We start from the raw sequence: 12467 nt of genomic DNA on the forward strand, positions 1-12467 counted from the left end.
ATGGTCCTTTGATTGCAGAGGCCGCAGCTCCTCCAGCGCTGCTCTGGAAGAGGAGGCAAGTTCAAGTTTTCAGCCCCACGCTTTGCTGCAAGGGGAGCCATGCCCCTGCGAAGCTGGGAGGGTGGTGGCCTCCCAGGGCCAGCGTCCCAGTGGCTTCCCACCTGTGACGTGGGTTTCCCACCACGGCAGGGACAGCACCCCGGCACTGCCCCGCATCGCTCACCCTGGGGGCTGCGAGGCCTTGGCAGCCCCCCTGGTGAATTAGGGCAGGAAATCGGGTCAGCGCCGTGGCAAGCGCCAGCCAAATGGAAGCTGGCCAAGGGATTACGTGAGAGGCAGAGTGACAGAGCTCAGGGCCATCTGATGGGAGAGGACACTGTCAGAACAGAGTGACAGCTCCTCACACGGTCTCTGCAGTTGTGACAGACAAAGCTGTTTGCAGTTTGCATGCCTCAGTGGGGAGCACTGCAGACCAGCTCGGATGCTGCTGGCGTGGGCCAGGCCTCTCCTGGCAGAATTCAGCAGCCCCTCCAAAACCAGGAGTGATCAACTCGTCATCACCAGGCAGACAGCACCAGCCACAGAGTTCAAACAACTGATGGGTAACAGGGAGCATCCCCAAGGGCAGACAGGTCAGGGAGATGCCGACATGCTCCACAGGCTGGGAGAAGAGACAACGCCTGGTCCAACTTCATCTGCACATCAAGCAGGTAAGAGCAGCCCCGCCTCAGACACCGAGTCCTGCAACATGCAAAGCTCACGTATGTACATCTGTGAGCAGCAAGAGGAAGAAAAACACAAAACCTCACAGTTCCAGATCCAAGGACACTGCAGAACTCCAGGAGAGAGAAACTTGGCTGCTAGCAGCAAGGTGTCTGCTGAGCAGTGACAGATTTCAGCAGGCCTTGGGCCACACAGTTGGCGCCTTCTGTGTCTGATGAGCATCAGCCCTTCCTGAGGGCACGTTTCTACCAGAAGTGCTTCGTAGCAATCAAGACAGCATGTGGGATCTCCCAGCTCTGCTGGAATCTCTGAGCAAATCTCGCCCCACAGAAGTCAGGGATAGACAAGATGCTCTTTCCTTTCCAGGAAAACCAAAACCACAGAAAAACTGAAGACGCACAGCCATGATTCTGAGAAGCCTTGACTCTGCAGAGTGCCTGCTCCCGGCGGGGAGCACGCAGGGCTTGCGGTACAACAGAAAACAGGACCCCAGTTTTCACAGGCACTCAGACATCACAGCAGATGAATCAGGGCTCTGCTCGTGCAGAGAGGCACCTGCACACACACAAACTCTCCATTTGCGCCTGCAAAGCTGTGTTGCTTGCTTTGAAAACAAGAGGACAAAGGGATCTGGCCAGGAATGTTAGAGCAAGCCAGTTGTAAGAATGGGACCCTGGAGCCCTGACACTGGGTTTTCCACTGTAAGCCCCACTTCCCCTCCTGACTCTACTGCACAAAGAACCAGGAATGGAGATTTCTGCTTGCAGTCTCCTGCTTTTGCAGGAGCCAGCACAGGCAGCAGCCTACCTCTCACCAGTTGCCCGCTTCCACAAGCCAACAAGGCCACCCTGAGCCCAGGGGGAACACAGCAGCTGGCTTCAACCATCTACCCTGAGTGCTCATAAAGAACCCACGAGAGCGTGGGCTGCAACATCCAAGTAGGACCCTGGATAAATACTCGAGAAAAAGCCCCGTGCCAGGCTCCTTGCTGCCAAACACCACACTGTTCCTGCTGAAGACAGGCAGCTCAGACTGAAGCTTGGGCACCGTCTGAGGTACAGACTGACCCACAGCTACACACCAAAATAGTGGCCCTACAGTGAACCTCTCAGAGCCCAGCTCACTTCCTGGGCTTATTAAATGAAAAAGAACAAAAGGAAACATTATCTTTCTGCACATGAACGTTTCTCCCCGCAAAGAGGGGCTAAGCATGAACCAAACAAAACTCAGGACTGAAGCAAGGGCAAATATATCCCCGTTGCCTACTGCAGAGAAGAGAGAAAGCACTGTTGAAAAAAAAAAAATCTCCCAGCAACAAAAGGCTGAGGATCCATTCAATCCCTGGTGACCGCGTCATCTTAATAAACCCTGATAACGAAGCGATTACGTTAAAAGCTGTCAAGGGCTACGCTGACCAGAGCAGCCCTCTCACCAGCTTCAAGCAGCTTTGCTGGGGAGGAAAAAAAAAAAGTCATAATTCAATGAGCTTGGAAGAGTCTATTCCCCACTGATCCCAAGTGATCAGCCTTCATGTCGAAGGAACATTACATTCAAGCCGCTGAAGATTTTCACTTTTTTTTTTTTTTTTTTTTTCCTTTTTAAAGCACGAATTGAAAGGCAGCAAAGATAAAAACTGTGTTAAACTGAAACTGGTTCACTCAGGGGAAGGAGAAACATAATACTCTTTTTTCAGATGCTGTTTTGAATCCAGCCCCAGCAAGTAACATGACAACGGTCACCAGTGTCTGACAGATGCCTGAAAAGCAAGAGCGGGAGAGGACAATATGGGCAAGCTGGGTGGAGATGGGGCTGGGAGAAGGGGGAGGAAGGCTCCAGCAAGAGCTGTCAGGCAGTTCCCTCCCCTTCTCTCCAGCTCTTTGGCAGTCTTAGGGGCAACCTGAGATTCAAAGCAGTCTGCGAGAACCTGGCTGGTCTATGTCTCTCTAAGACAGGACTGGGAACAACAGGAGGCACTGGTGGAAAGCTAAAGATGTTGGAAAATTAAGACACATGATCAGGTACTGAACACTTCTTGAACACTAAAAAGGAGAGGGGATATTTTGCTGGCTCTAAGCATTAAAGCCTGCTCCTGCCATCCTTCTCCAGGGAAGGTGAAGCATGGGTGAAAAAAAAAGAGCCGGGGAACAGCAGAGTCACTTACTTTCAGCTAAGCAGCCTATCAGCAGCACGGAGAGGAGGTTCACGAGGGAGACCAGCGAAGACATCCCAGGGTTGGGAAGGATCCTCATCCTCTGCAATGGCCTTCAGCCCCAGCCGGGAAGGCTCTGGGTCAGCAGGACTCACAGATTCTCCCCAGCGTTGTCAGCACCTGCGGATGCACAGAGGTGAAGGGGAGAGCACTTAGAGAGAGGAAGGAGGGCAGCCGACGTCGCAGAGGGAGAGGGCAGCCAAACAGAGCCTGGAGAGGCAGCGGGGTCCTGAGAAAGCGATTGCTGTGCACCGTCCCTGCGTCCCTGCCAGGCAGCCCTTGGCCTTGATGCCACGGAGGATGCAGCCAGCTCCATCGCCAAGAGGGCTGGTGGGGGCACGAGGCCAGCCTGCTCCAGCCTCCCTGCCCCGGCAGGTAATGGCGAATTTCTGTGCCCACGCTCACACAAAGGGAAGGAAGGGCGCAAGAAAGAGAAGTGTAATCGGGAGGCACCAACTGCGCAGAGTCCGTGTTTAAAGTTTAATGCCCGTTGGCTTCTCTCCCCTCCCCAACATGGGAGGAAGGCAGCACTGGCCCAGCAGCACACGAGCAATGAGGTGTGAAGGGATCTGACCCGACAGGGCTCTGGGACCCTCTTAAAGGGCTACTTTTCCACAAAAACAGAGGGCAGGCAACGAAAAACTGAAACCTCACACATGAAAAACCCACAGAGGAAGAAAAAAAATCCCCCAGAGAGGAAAGATGAAGCAGGAGATGTTTCCCCTGTGTCCCCTTTTGTCTGCTGAGGATCCGTGCAGTTAGGCGAGGGACTTCTTTCCTCCCGGGCAGACTTTGTGTAGCAGCACTCCCCTCAACACGGCAAGCCTGAGCCTCAGCCCTGGAGTAAGTACAAGTGTCCCAGAGCCCCTCTTGCAAGGCTAATGCACGCTGGCGAGTCTCCCACTATGGCTGGGACTACAGCAGCTATTCTGCACATCTGAGAGGCCCTGCCCTGCTTGGTGCCTCAGTTTCCCCACCTGCAGCACACAGAGGAACCGAATTAGCGAGCTAACACAAAACTAGAAACCTGAGACAGGGGGTACCACAGTTGATCCTGACAGACCAAAACGCACAGCGATCTAACACAACCTCCAAAGGAGGCGGGAGAGATTTTCTCCTGATCACTTCTGCCCTGGACGTGGCAGACCGTGGCTGCAGGACAGCACCAGTGTATTACACAGCTGCTCCAGGGGAGAGCAAGCTCAGCACCAGCCTGCTCCCCTTGCCCTGCCGGCACATTTCCATGGAGACAACTCCTGGCTCCAAACAGAGCTGCCTGCTTATGGCTTTATCCTGATCCCTTTGCAAAGCTGGAATGGCATTAAGGGAGCTGTATTCTTAGCAACTACCGCAGTCCTGTGTGTCAACACCGGTAAATGCTTCCTTCAGTGATAGAGGTGAGCTTTGCCCCAGAAGGGCTGAAAATAAGAGTGAAAACTGCAGCCACCACCTCCTCGTCGGGTTGGCAGCTAAGAGGTTCCTCCATCAGACAGACTCCGAGCACCAGAATAACGGGCCAGAGTTGTGTGAAGGATACGTTCAGATCTGTACAGATTCCTTCCCGCTATCAGTTACCCCAATTAAAAATCAAAACCAGGGTTTAACAGTTTTGGAGAAAAGCCAGGTAGGAGATATTGTACAGTGATCAAAGGCTTTAAAAGGACTAAGGGGATAGTGAGGTTGCTTAAGCTTTCTGATACACATCATCAGGGTATGAGACCATCGGGACAGGCAGTGTTAAGGGGCATTTTAATCTTTTTCTGTCCCATTAACTCTCCAAGGCTGAACTGCACAGAATTAAAGGAAAGCCAGGATAAACAAGAAGTCCCCACATGTACTTGGCCCTAAAGAGCAACTTTTCAGAGAGAAGCTTTGGACTTGCACTTTGAGGATTAGAAAACCTCTGCTGTGCGCTCTGTACTAGCCTAGATCCATCATGCTTCAGTGCCGGCTGGCGAAAACCAAGCATAAATACCGATACTCTCACAAAAAAAGAGAAAAAATTCTGGATTAAAGCACTGGGAATCTCTTCAAATGTTTGTTCTAGACGCACTTAAGAGAAACACACAGAGACTCCAGCCAGACTTAACGTGGGGTTCGCAGGGTTCCAGGGCGCAAAACAACGCGTTGGGGTTTCTTTTGTTGTCAGAGGCAAGCAGAGACCGGGAACATTATGAATAGCTGTGATGGTAACTGTTAATTAAACTGGGGATGTGGTATCAATGCCAGCACAACAAATGGAACCGAGCTGCTGTTCGCTGCCTCTCCCTTCTCCCCGCTTCAGTCATGCAGCACCTCGTTCCCAACAGCGAGGCTGGAGGGGGAGTGGGCAGGAGTCAGCGAGTGCAAGCATCCTCCCAGCCATTTTAGTTCTCTATATTAAAAAAAACCCCAGGGCTAGCTCAGCCAGCATTTCAGAAACTCTTGTTTTCCTTTATCAGAGCAATACCCCCCCACAGTCCCAGTAAATGCCACAAAACATCTCCTTGAGCCTCATCTGCTCTGCAAATGTGGCACCAGTGACCTTCCACAGCTTGGAGCAGCCCAGAGGCTGCGCTGTCCTGCACAGAATGTCCCCAAAGTCCCCCCAGCGATGGAGCTGAAGGCAGGCACGTCAGGGAAATATGTTCCACCTCCTCCAAAGAGAGGAGCCTGGTAGCTCTGCTCTCCCACATCTAGCAAGGCTTTTCATGCCATTTAATGGGCTCCAATAGGGGAGGTCTTGTCCCACATTTGGTGTGGCTTTTCATGCCATCTAATGAGCTCCGATAGAGAAGGTCTGGTAAAAGGGCTACAGCAACAGCTCCAAGATTAGAGAAGGAAATGCCAGAGGGTGACACTTCCGCTCCAGTGCTAATGTGCTTTCCGAGCCCTTGACGGAGACAGAAAGTGCTGGCAGAGATATTAGGACATGTCAACTTCAATCCAGCAACTCATCCTTCAGAGCAGGTACGTCACTGGCCGTCTCCCCCTGGATAGGGGATTTTCAGGTCAGCAAGATGTGCACCCACCTGGTTCCCCTGTGAATATAAAGGAGAGACTGGGACAGGAGTTTGCTCTCCTTTCTTGGTAGCACCCTGGCAATAGGGAGACTGGAAACAGACTCTTATCCACTGCACGATTCCTGCCTACAATGCAGAACACGCAACATTTGGAAACCCAGCTACCATGCAACAGGGCTCTCCTGCCCTCCCGACGGTGCTGAATTCAAGTGGGAATTGCTTTGATGAATGCTCAAATCACAAGGGTTTCATCCCCCATCCTCTCCCCTCCTCTGCATGGGCACAGCTTACCTTGTCTATGCTCTTCAAAGCAGGTCTGCATCACTCCTGCCTGTCTGCCGAGCACCCAGCCAAGCTCCTGGCACCACACAAGTAAACATAATGGCAGTTTTCCTGCGCTGCTTCACGGACCTGCAAACCCTCACTAAATTCTCTGGCACAGGATCTCCTGCAACACAAGCAAACCACCTAATAGACCTCAATCCTTGCTAAAGAATGCAATTAAGTGAAGCCATGGCCCCCAGTGGGGTCAGATTTGTGCTAGATACGGTCACATTTCAGGAATAAGATTAATTCTTACAGTAAAAGAGCTCCTGTAAAGCACTTGTGCCTTAAATTCTTGTGCACTGCCTGATCTCTAAGTCTGTACTTGTGTGCATCTTGTAAGCGCTGAGCACATGATCATGAAGAGCATTATTAAAAATAATAAAACTGAGAGCTGTTTGCAAGAAGCAGCCTCCCACTGTGGCTCCTCCAGCCAGCTCTGAGCTAGGGATCTCCGGGGACCCAAGGGTGTTAGGCACAAAGGGTAAAACGCTCAGAAGCACCTACATTTCTTAAGAGCTTAAGTTCCATTCAGAGTCAAAGGGACTTAACCTACGCCGCTAAGATGCTTTTGAAGATTTTCCTCCCAGCAACTCCCATTTCAGAGGGTGCTGGACACCTAACTCCCTTAAGCTACTTTGGGTATCTGAGGGGATATAGGAGGGAGGGGGCTTTATCTCAGACCAGTCTGGCTAGCTTGGTCCCCTCTGCTTAAAGGGGGAGCCTGTGGGAAATGCTGCTAAGAACAAGTTACAGACATTGGGATGGGTCAGAGCTATGCAGGTATTTTGCCACACGTTACTTTTTCTCAGGCCCCACGGAGCCAGTGATCAAAACGTTTGCTCCGCATTTAAAGAAAAATCCAGGAGGGAGGGATCACGCCTTCATTTCAGATTCACCAGAACATAACAACTTGAAAAAATGCCACAAAAAAGCATTTGGACTTCTCTTCTGTTTCACCTACATACGAAAAGGAGAAGAGCGATTTTAAAGAAACTCTCTGCAAAAAGTTCCACACAGATCTAGCAGATGATTAAACATCTTCATTTTCAGTAGCTGCTGCGGGAGAATTACTCCCATTCGACATATCAATCGAAGCAAACACCTTGCAGGCAGAGGGCTGCACTGAGGTCTCTTTTCCTTCCAGCAGCACTGCCTCAGTTTGTGCTGTGTATTAACAAAGGTCAGTGGGTCACTTCATTTCCTCCCAGCAACCTCTTTAAAGAAAGAAAGAAAAGCTTTTAGCACAACCACTAGCTCATTTGTCACCTCCCCTGGGGAGGGGAGAGATGAAATTTAAATTTGCCACCCCACATCTATCTTGATCCTATCTAACACCTTGCCCTCGGCAAACCCAACCCCACCAGGGCTGGGACGGGGATGCCAGAGCTGGTGGCTCGTTGGATGTGGGCAGCTGCCTGCTTGGACCTGGCCCAGGACCCCTCCAACCGTGGGAGCCTCCCTGTGGGTGCTGGGGAGCGAGGAGATGCCAACGTGCAGCGTGACAGCCCATGTGGCCTCTGCCTCCACACTCAGGATTCTCTGCTGGCAAGTATTAGCCTCTTTTCCTGGGGAAACAGCGCATGAAGACGTGAGCTTCAAAGTATGTGTTTCTGACACTCATTCCCCCTCCCCAGCCACTAACGGGCTGACTGGCCAAGGCCTATTTAACAGTGGGGGAGAGGCTGCAGCCATTGTAGCTCCCTATCAGGCACCTGAAAGCCAGTGCCAGGGCAGGGTGGGAGATGCTGCTGATGCCTCTGCTCGAAAAGCAGCCACCCGACCTCAAATCTTGGTTAGGCAGGAGAGCCCCCAAGGAACATCACCCAGAGAGCCAGGTGGGCACACAACAGCCTTGTTGCTGCTGCTTACAGGGTTAGCTCAGGGGAGAGAAAAACCAAAACAAACCTGCCAGCCACAAAAGCAAAATGTTAAAAATCCCAGTGAGACTCAGTGCCAGAACCGTGCCCATCCTTCCCCCACACCAGGGAACGCTCTGCAGACCTCCCTGTGCCTGCTGAATCAAGCTCACCAGACCAGCAAAGCCCCCAAAATGACTTTGCCTCTGAGCTGCTTCATCTCAGCAAAGACACCCCAGAGACCTGGGAGCCTGTCGCTGCTCAGAGGACCAGGCACATGGGACTGCCGTGCTCCCGTCTCCCACGGGACCCACCTTCCCACAGCGCTTCAACACGCCTTAATAAAACAAATACAATCCCCGTCCACCACCAAAGCTCATCTCAGGACTAACTGGTAGCTTTAGGTGCCCAGCTCCAAGGGCTGTGCAGAAAGGACTGATCTCAAAAGACGTACGATCCCACCCAAAAAATGAGGTGTCAAATTATTTCCAAGTCAGCCTCTCCCCCTCCAAAGCTGCTGGACACAGTTTCTCTCTGTACTCGAACACAACTCCCCAACCCACTTCAAAACACAGGCCATGGTCCTGGCAAACACAATTAGAGCTGCCAGTAGAGATCCTTCAGAGCTAAGCATGACTGTTTATCTATCAGGGAGTTACTTAGATCTTAAAAAAAATATTTACAAGAAAGAGGCAGAGTACTATCTTCCACGGAGAAACAAACACAGATGGAGAAAAAAGAGCTTTGATCAGGACTGTCTTGGTCCTATACACTGCTTTTCATCCCCAGATCTCCAAGTGTTTTAATATGACATTATTATCCCTTTTTACAATGTGGGAAACCAGAAGAAACTGCACACTAAGACAGGGCTCTGAGCATGAAGTCATACTGCCTCTCTCTGTGTTTGCACACATATAAGCACTTTTTTTTTTTTTCTTCCTATGGCATTTCTGGTCCTCCCGTGCGTGCAAAGTGCCCAGCACCACCCCCAAGCAATAGGCACGAGGGGCATTTTGGGGCGCAGCAGTGTGTGTTGCAAGAGATGCTACTCCCTGCCTGGGGGCACGATGGCATGGTGAGGGTTAAGCCATGGTCACTGCAGGAGAAATGAGACAGGATAGCTCTGAATTGTCAGGAGAAATTAATTTCCCCCCACCATGTTCCCTGCAGTGACAGCTCTGACAAGCGGTGATGTATCTGCGGCGGCTGGGAAGTGTTCAGCAGGTGCAGCGCAGCACGGACAGGGGCAGAGGGGACATCGCCACAGCCAAAGGCAACCAGCATCGAGAGGAGGAGGAGGAGGAGGAGGAGGAGGAAGCAGAGCTCCTCTGGCTGGGCTGCAGCCCCGTTAAGCCCAAGACCACACATGCTATGGGGTGCTGCAGCTACAGAGCAGGGGGGACCCCGAAGGACCACCCCTGCTGCAGTGAAGACAGAGCAAAAAGTCTGTGCTGGTGGCAGCACCATGACATCGCCAGTGAGGGGGAGGCAATGCTGGAGCGACCAGAAATCCCGGGAGCATCCTTCTGGGCCCAGCGCAGAGCTTCTCCTCTGCCTCTGTGCAGGCAGGGCAGGAGCTGCGCCCTCCCCCGGGGATGCACAAAGGCGTGAGGCAGGGAAGAATCTGACCTGGGTCCATGTTTCCCTCTGCCCCCATCCCCTTCCCCTCGCTCACACGCAAACACAGAGCATCCTTCAGCATTTACCAACAAACCATGGCAGACCTCTGCTGAGCGCCTGACAGCATCAGCGATCGTCAACAACTACATTTCCTTGTGATTCAGGGTAATACTGTGTGTTTCTTTTTTCAGGCCTTTGAGCTTTTTTTATTTATTTAGGAAGTCATTCATCATTAGCCCCAGCTTAGCTGCCTGACAGACTGGGAGCTCCTTGGGGCACAGACTGCATCTCGTCTCCGTGCTTGCCACGCGCACGCCGACAGCGCTGGGTAAATAATCGTCCGTCAGCCTCATCTCACAGCATCCTCAGCACAGCACACCAGCCAGCCTCCGCAAGGGGAATAAACACGATCTTCTGCCAGAAAATAACGCTAAAGAAAAAAATCACCAACATCCCCCTCCCAAAGCACCCGCACCCCAAGCCTGGGAGCCGCACAGACGGGTGATGCTGGGTTACTGCAACGTGCTCAAGACATGGGGAAACACGGGGCAGCAAAGGAGCACACACCCAGCACCAAACCACCCTGGCCTTTGGGATGCTGGGCACACCACCAACTAAGATGATATGTGATTTTTAAAAATACCCAGATCTTTTCTTTCTTTGGCCCAGTGTTTTCAGCAGGTAAGGATTACTGACCAAGTTTGAAGAAAAGGAATATATGCCCACTTCTGACCTAGAGCAAATGCACCAGCCTGCAGTTCCTTCCTGTACACACCATCCCCTGCAAGAGATGACATCTTTTACAGTCATGATGGTCACTAGCAACATGCAGGTCCGTGTTCTGTTACACAAGTCCTTGCTCCAAAATTCTTGCCCTGGCAGGAGTACTAACACCTCTCCCTGTCACAGCCACCCCTTCTCCGACCTGACCAACACAGTCATAACCATCATCGGACCTTTTCCAAGTCAGAGATATGAAGTACCACTCAAACATAGCAGAAGAAAAAATAAAAATTAAAAAAAAAAAGAAAAGAAAAGAAAACTCAGCAAAGAGCCCAACCAAACAACAGCTCACCACCAGCAAAACTGCAACAGCTTTTCTCATGTCTGGAGTCCAAGCTAAGAAAAAGCATTTTTCCATCTCAGATCAAGTGAGGGTTCAGATCAGGGCTCCACCTTCCTGGGAAGGAAAGACTGCCTGGACCCAGATCTGTGTGTGCTGAGCCAAGAACATACGAGAAAAACACTGAACAATGAGGAACCAGTGCTTTTCTGACTTGCAGCATGGCATGAAGATGACCTGTACTGGGAAGAGCCCATCCAAGTGGCACCCGTCCCTCCGAGCCGGTTAGTCCCTCCAGCTTTGCTCCCCTCACACCACATACCAACTTGGATGCTGCCGTGTTTTGCGACCTCCTTCACCTTTCAAACCGCTTACCCCCTCCGCCAAGTCTGCACAGGGACTCCCCTTTGCATTTAGCTGCAGGAGGGAGTGATGGTCTCCCTCTTCACCCCAAACCCCCTGTGCAAGCAGGGGGGTCAAACCCCGTTCCTGGGGCTGACAATGCTGCTTCTCGCTGACAGAAACCTCTCTGGCCTTCCTCCAGCTCCTACAGAGTTTTCTGCTACCCTCCGAGGGCAACTTAAGCTGCTTTCTCACAAGATAGGTGGCTGTTGCTGAGGAGTCTTGTGCAAACCCTCCCCTGGGGACAACCCGTGGGTTCCCAGCCCCAAGACCATGTCGGGGGGGTGTGGGGGTGAGGGGCACTCACTGCCCTGCAGAGGTCCGTCCATCACTCCAGGGCAGGATGCGGTCGAGTGATGGAACCTGCCCACCTACTGCTGCTATGAGTTTGTGTCCAAGCAAAGCATTTTTCCCCAGCCTTCAGTCCAAGCAGAAGACAAAAAAGAGATGAAAAATCAGAAGGAAAGAAGAAAGTTAAAGAGAAGTTGATTAGGCACATGGGGTACTTTATCAGTTCCAGCTCAGAGTCATGTCACCAGCCCACTCGCAAGAACGCCCCTCTCACTACAGACACCTGCTGATCGATTGCCTCCATTTGTTATCCTCGTCAGCACCCAGGCTCCTCAGAGCTCTTTGTGAACCCCACACCGAGCACCCAGAGGGTGATGGCAGGACCCTCTGGGTGCTCCCATGCGAGCTTACCACCCAGTGCAGCACCCTCTGCCACCAGCATCGCCCCAGGGAGGGGAGCACCAACACCCCTGGCTTCATCCACATTTTGCATGACTCCCTTTTTTTCCCCAGGTAGACACAATCCTCAATGATATGAGCTAAGAGAGAAATAACCCCAGAAATCCCCAAACCACACACACCACACCCCCCTCAGCTCAAAACCAAACCCCAAAACTCTCCCGAAATGGAAAACTCTGGAGAAATTCAGCTAATCACTGCGGACCCAGGCAAGGACCCTGCTCTCTCACCCTCCACTAACCCAGAGAAGTTCCCACTGTGTGACATGAAGTTGGTCTGGATTTATACTAAGACAGAGGAAAACTTAAGCCCCTGATTATCATTTTTAGAGTCCCCCATGACCAAGATATAGACAGGGACTGTCCTTGCTTTCTCATTCTGGAAGAGGCAGTTAAACCCCAGAGGCTGGAACAGCTCAAGCCCACATACAAGCAAGCCAAAAACCTTGAGAAACAAAAATGTATTTCTTAGGGAAGAAATACATTTCCTTCTATGGCCTGTACACGACACGGCCA

General features: G+C 51.8%; 1 protein-coding gene across 23 annotated transcripts in view; it reads right to left on the reverse strand.

Annotated features, from left to right (window-relative positions):
- Positions 1–12467, reverse strand: part of PTPRS (protein tyrosine phosphatase, receptor type S) — a 152324-nt gene that overhangs the window by 93951 nt on the left and 45906 nt on the right. For all 23 annotated transcript variants that reach the window (XM_026865028.1, XM_026865024.1, XM_026865023.1 and 20 more), the window contains one exon: positions 2885–3052. In XM_026865028.1, the coding sequence (XP_026720829.1) occupies positions 2885–2972 (88 nt within the window). In that variant the 5' untranslated portion in view covers positions 2973–3052. Of the gene's footprint in view, positions 1–2884; positions 3053–12467 lie in introns of those variants that run through there.

This window comes from Athene cunicularia (assembly GCF_003259725.1).
Source record: "Athene cunicularia isolate RWA chromosome 28 unlocalized genomic scaffold, athCun1 chr28_part1, whole genome shotgun sequence".
NCBI classification, from domain to species: Eukaryota; Metazoa; Chordata; class Aves; order Strigiformes; family Strigidae; genus Athene; species Athene cunicularia.